Source organism: Styela clava, chromosome 6 (genome assembly GCF_964204865.1).
Source record: "Styela clava chromosome 6, kaStyClav1.hap1.2, whole genome shotgun sequence".
Classification (NCBI taxonomy): domain Eukaryota; kingdom Metazoa; phylum Chordata; class Ascidiacea; order Stolidobranchia; family Styelidae; genus Styela; species Styela clava.
Genome location: NC_135255.1, coordinates 14,096,865 through 14,102,557, shown reverse-complemented (window position 1 = coordinate 14,102,557; position 5,693 = coordinate 14,096,865). Strand labels below are relative to the sequence as shown.

General features: G+C 35.7%; 2 protein-coding genes across 2 annotated transcripts; one reads left to right on the top strand and one right to left on the bottom strand.

Moving 5' to 3' along the window:
- The first annotated feature begins 1,894 nt into the window (after positions 1-1,894).
- Positions 1,895-3,899, top strand: LOC120331796 (COP9 signalosome complex subunit 8-like). Its single transcript, XM_039398947.2, has 4 exons — positions 1,895-2,166; positions 2,736-2,910; positions 3,172-3,321; positions 3,619-3,899. Exons 1-4 carry the CDS (start codon positions 2,080-2,082, stop codon positions 3,786-3,788), a joined length of 582 nt encoding a protein of 193 aa, XP_039254881.2. The 5' UTR covers positions 1,895-2,079; the 3' UTR covers positions 3,789-3,899.
- LOC120330716 (mediator of RNA polymerase II transcription subunit 11-like) lies at positions 3,743-5,693 on the bottom strand. The gene is made up of 3 exons (XM_039397614.2): positions 5,315-5,693; positions 5,035-5,165; positions 3,743-4,099 (listed from the first exon to the last, which is right to left on the bottom strand). Exons 1-3 carry the CDS (start codon positions 5,394-5,396, stop codon positions 3,953-3,955), a joined length of 360 nt encoding a protein of 119 aa, XP_039253548.1. The 5' UTR covers positions 5,397-5,693; the 3' UTR covers positions 3,743-3,952.

Here is a 5,693-nt window from a genome sequence, read left to right as displayed (position 1 = left end):
TTGTTTTCCACACTGCCTTGATGTTGCCTTTGTGAGAAGCAAATTTAGATTTGTAATAATTTGATTTCTTTTTGTGGAGCAATCGAGAATAAAGGTTCCTGCATTTATTGAACTGTAATTTGTGCTTGTCATTTATGTTTTTATTGTTTATTAATTTATGATAAAGTTTGTGTTTGACTTTGTTGAGTTTGCGTAACTCAGTATCATACCAAGGTTTGTTTGATCTGTTTGTCTGTTTTTTGTAAGGAAAAGATTGAGAGTAAGCAGTGGAGAATTTTTCAAAAAAAATTTCAAAGCAAGTGTTGGGATCCTGGATGCTGCTGAAGTCATCAATATCAATAGAATTCGGTTCATTCATAAAAGTATTCAAGCTGGACAAAGTAAACTGGCGATAAAGCGTCTCAATTCTGGTCTGAATTTGCTTTTCTAGAAGAGAGCATTGTACAATCGGCAGATGATCAGACACACATTCTGCTAAAACAGCACTGTTAATTTTTTTATCAAATACGTTTGTCCAGATGTGGTCTATATAGGTAGCAGAACTTGAGGTTATCCTGGTTGGGCAGTTTATCAGAGAATAATAGGCTAGGTTGTGCATAATATCAACAAATAGCCTGGTATTCATATTGGACTCATCAATAAGATTATAGTTGAAGTCACCCATTATATAATTATAATTCAACCTTTTCATCTTTGAGAGAACGTGGGACAAGATATTCCGAAAGTTAGCATTGTTCAATTCATCAGTTAGTGGTGATCTATAAATAGTACCGCAGGTTATTGTTTTATTTTCCAATGATATGTCAACGAATATAGATTCAAAAACCTTTTCGCACATTATAGTAATATCTTTGCGGACAATGTATTTCAAATCATTTCGAATGTAGAGACTAACACCACCACCTCGGTGATGAGATCTAGGCCTACTATTGGAGATAAAAACATAGCCATCCAGTGCATTGAAATGGCCATTTGTACCAGATACAATCCATGTTTCATTTACAGCAATTACATGAGGCTTACAATTCAGTGAATTAACTAGTGCAAGATCTGATATTGATTGAAAGAGTCATGAAACCACTTAGTTTAAGGCTATCGTTGAACTTAAGGGCATTGACATCACTGAAGCAGATATATTGATTTGAGCAATTGTACAAGAAAACACTATCAATGTTGTTGAATTCATTCATCGGGGCTCCCGAAGTATGCGAACCAAGATGGCGGACATCGGAATGTAATATGTGTATTAGGTTAGGCCATAATTTTAGGTATAAATACTACGGGAGGCTCTTGGCTAGTCTTCGAACTGATAATAGGACTAAAATAAGGAAAATTGGAAAGAAATTACCCCCTAACCTGTTACGTTCCGATGTCCGCCATCTTAGTTCGCATACTTCGGGAGCACCCATTCATCAGTATCAGCTGATTCAAGAAACATTTTGTTGAGGTATTCAGGGTCAAGAATTTTGGTAAATGCCTGGGCTTCAGCTTTTTCTGCATGAAGGGGAACAAATAACTCAGATATTTCAGAATCAGAGAGATAAGAGAATGTCTTCACAAAGGAAACAGCACCAAGGTATTTCATCAGCTTCAGATTTAAGATTTACATATTGTTGTCCAGAAATATTGGTACATTTTCAATGTATCCAAGAAGAACAAATGTCACAATAAAGAGCTTTTTGATTGATTCAAACTTGCCATTGTTACGTCATCGTTGACTTATTACTGATTTGTCATTGTTACGGAAAATAAACAAGGAACTCGATGTTCAGGGAAAACATTCATTAAAACTATTTTGATGCAACCGCGACATCTCGTGTGTGATTGTACTTGACATAGAAATATTAGAACTACCATTATTTATCTTTCACTAAAGTTAGAACAACACACTACAAGAAGTACGTTTTCCTCAGCTGCAAGGGCAGAACATTGAAGTTACCGGTGCCGGTTCCTTTTACTGTTTTAAGAGCTGAAGGGTCTGAAAGTGCGATCCATACTGCTGTACTGACTAATAGTATTTCGGTATTCATAGATTTTTTCTCATTACTGCATTAGTTCTGTAGTTTAACAGTACTCAGAATGGAGGTTTCTGCAAGTGGAGATAACAATATTACATCCACGGAACGACTCGCCATGATTGAAGAACAAGAACTGGATGCTCCCCAGGTACCGTATTTCAGTATTTTGATTCAAACATTTTAAGCTGGGAAACCAATAGACACACACTGCAGCACTGACACAATGATTTTTTAGATTTATCTACTTTGGTACCCACACTAACTTACAGACTTAGGAAACACCAAACCAAGAGTGAAGAAATAGACCTACAGATATAGCAACGAATGCCTTTTTATTTCAGAATGAAATTATTTTGATCAAATGTCTCGATTTATTTCTTCTGATCTTATCGTGTCTCTGTGATTGTGTGTGCATGCATGCTCTAATTAGTTTTATTACTTTTGGGTGAGCGAACATGTACTACTTCGTTTAACAATACCTCTCCATCTAAAATTTGTATGCTCTCCCGATCAGTTTTCATTACCATTTAAAGTGATATATTTTAAATTTAGCTCTTATAGCCTACTGAGTAATGCGGGAATATTATTTCCTAACATATTGAAATTATTGATTACTATCTTAAAAGCAACCATGTAATACAGTTATGTTGTTAAGCTGCACCATAAACACCAACATTAGCAAGTTCCAAGTAGTCAAATGTATTTTATTACTACCAGGGTCAACTTCCTGGTGAAGTTTACTGTGAACTCCTTGCATTATACATATACCACGAGGACTTAAACAACAGCAAATTATTATGGAAGCGCATTCCAACACAATGCAAAACGGAATTGGCTGAACTGAAGGCATTGTGGGAAGTATGCAAAGCATTCTGGCAAAAGGATTCTGCAAGTAAGTCGACCCATAATGGAATGATTGGTAAAAGAAATTAGTGATCAGAATGAAGTACTGTGATCACCATGTGCATCATCCCTCTCATTTAATGTTATCAGTTCTACATGCTATAGTGTTTTTCTAACGCAGGAATAGCTGAGACAAGCAAGTCTGTTTGAATTGGTTTTTATTCAAGGTAGACTGTAAAATTCTTAAGAAAAAGGGCCTTTGCACATAGTGGAAATTGCATTGAACAAAATTTGATATTTTACTTTCAAGGTGTATTCCAACAATGCTCTGCGTACACTTGGAGTGAAATAATACAAAAGATAATTGATGATATTATGAAGAAGCATAAAGAAAAATGCATCTGCCTGATATCACAATCATATTCATCCATTGGCACAGAAACCTCTTCAGCTCTACTCGGTGTGTACAGTACATATGTTATCGATTTGGTTCACAGAAATTGAGACTTCTCAAGGTTTTTTCATACTTTCTAACAACAACCTGCCTTTTTGGACAATTTCGCTCATTATTTGTTGGGACACAAGAAGTTTCAACAATGTCTTTAAGGAAGCTTCAATATCAATCTTACACTTAAAATCAATTCTGATGATAGGGAGTTTCCAACTCGCATATTACTTAATAAATGATTGGAGATTTACTGCTTCTCAAATATTTTTAGGTTTCATACATTCAAGTTGAATTGACTTTTATTTTAAGGTTGTACTACCCAAGAAGCATTAGAACTTGCTGTAAATATGGGGTGGACTGTTTCCGGAGACCAGAAGTTTATTATGCCTCTCCTCGCAAAACGACAGGAAGGATCACCTGTTAATAACGAAGCTTATTTACAAAAGTTAACTCAGTATATTTCATTTTTAGAGACCTGAACTGTTATTTTTGATATTTCTATTTCTGGAATATAGTCTCATGCTTCTAACAGTCTCTTTGCGGCTAGTTGCACCTTAAATATCTTGAACAAAGCACCACATAGCTCGTTGTTCAACCAGCATTGCAGGGTGTCTTATCAGCTCACAATTGACCAGGAATGGTGTCATTGTCCATTATGTCTATTGCTGCTACCAGGAGATAACGTCATATTCCCAACTTGATTTTCAATTTCTGTTATAGTCTCTTTTAACATCTGCACCCTTTTCTGGGCTGTGTAGCAGGAGCCTTCATGTTGCTGTCCAGTTGCAACCTAGCAAAGAATTAAAAAAACATTGTTCAAATATAACCTTTGTGGAACATCTTGCATCATCTGTTATCTATACTTCAAGGGTTTGCTCGTAGAAGAGATACGTTATGTATACCCCTAATCCAGCGTTTCCCCAACCTTTTTCGGCCGACTTTTTCGGTGTATAATGGACTTTTCTGTCGCACAGTATTCTATCCATGACAACGACGAGAATTTAAAATGGGTTTCTATTTTAATTTATTTGTGTACTTGTTTTGATTCGTATTTTTGTGAATTCAACATTACTACTGTGCGACATTACTAATGTAGAGGCAGAGAATCCTAGTATACTACGGTAGCACCCGAAATTTTGCGATTTGCAATGTCTAAAAAAGTGTTTTCAATCGGTCGCGGACCGCTCTTCAATTTAGAAAATTTGGGTTGCCACCATTTACCCCTACCAAAAAAATAATTTATTCCTCGTTGTTCGATTTCGCGAAAAACACCTATTACGAATCTATCGAAGAGTGTGCAGACTCTTGTTTTTCATCGGAAATCCACAAGTGAGTTGTGAAATCTAGTCGTTTGATTAAGCGACTCGCAAGTGACCTGTCGCGTCACGTGTTACCAAATTTTCGATTAGTAAATGTGCTATTCAAATATATGCCCAGCCGTAATTATTGACGCCATTAATGTCTTGTGAATAAACTGACTTTTTATGTTTTTTTTTTTGTAAATTCTAACGCAAATCCTAACTTGACTGATAGTTAATTAAGTTTCGCAAAAAAAGTTTGCGGCCCGCAGTAAATTTCTGTCTCGTTGCGGACTCATTTGAGACCGCGGACTCTGGTTGGGAAACACTTCCCTAATCCCTGAATAAATTGTTGGCAAGTAATCAAAGGTGAATGCTAAATTTTAAATTGGTATAACAACTGTGGTTAGAGGTATATTATCTTCACCTGTGTTAAATAATTTATCTGCATCAGCATATCAGTTTCAACTTCTTCCAATGCCTTCATATAGCTTGCTGAATGTTTTTCAACATTTTTTTCCATCGGTCTATCTTTACCCAATTCTTGAAGTGCCAGTGCTAGAAGTGTAAAACAATATGAATTTTTGTGGTATTGCCCTTTAGCTATATCATTTGTAGTCTTGTCAGGATTATTGGAATGAACGAAATATACTGGTTGATAATACACTGTAGACATGTTGATGAGGTTCAGAGAAAAAGTAATTTACCTGCATTGTTTAAAGCACTGGTTATCTTTTTTTCAATCTCTTCCAATGCTTTCAGTCTATCAGGTACATTTTCAGAGTTCATCTCTCGAGAGTAAAAAACCTAATTAAAGTTCAGAAGCTTTGGGATGGGCCTAAAAATATTGAATAAGAGTACTTGCTTCTGAAGGAAGGAAAAGGTGACATAATTTTTATAATTCCCTATAATAAGAGAGCGATACTCAAATACATGGACACCAAGTCCAAATCGAACTGCCAAACGTAACTGCTACAAGGTTCGCAATTTTTTATGACAACGTCAACTAAAAAGTTTAAAGCAATTAATGAGAAAAGCGATTTTTTTTTACAAGAAAAATAAATACTAACAACTAGGGATGGGCCG

Bases quoted from the DNA above. Each gene is read 5' to 3' on its own strand.
- LOC120330716 (XM_039397614.2), bottom strand. From the start codon at position 5,396: ATGAACTCTGAAAATGTACCTGATAGACTGAAAGCATTGGAAGAGATT. The intron at 5,166-5,314 runs GTAAATTACTTT...TTACACTTCTAG, and splicing joins CAGTGCTTTAAACAATGCAG to CACTGGCACTTCAAGAATTG. The intron at 4,100-5,034 runs GTGAAGATAATA...ATTCTTTGCTAG, and splicing joins AGATAAATTATTTAACACAG to GTTGCAACTGGACAGCAACA.
- LOC120331796 (XM_039398947.2), top strand. From the start codon at position 2,080: ATGGAGGTTTCTGCAAGTGGAGATAACAATATTACATCCACGGAACGA. The intron at 2,167-2,735 runs GTACCGTATTTC...TATTACTACCAG, and splicing joins AAGAACTGGATGCTCCCCAG to GGTCAACTTCCTGGTGAAGT. The intron at 2,911-3,171 runs GTAAGTCGACCC...TTTACTTTCAAG, and splicing joins CTGGCAAAAGGATTCTGCAA to GTGTATTCCAACAATGCTCT.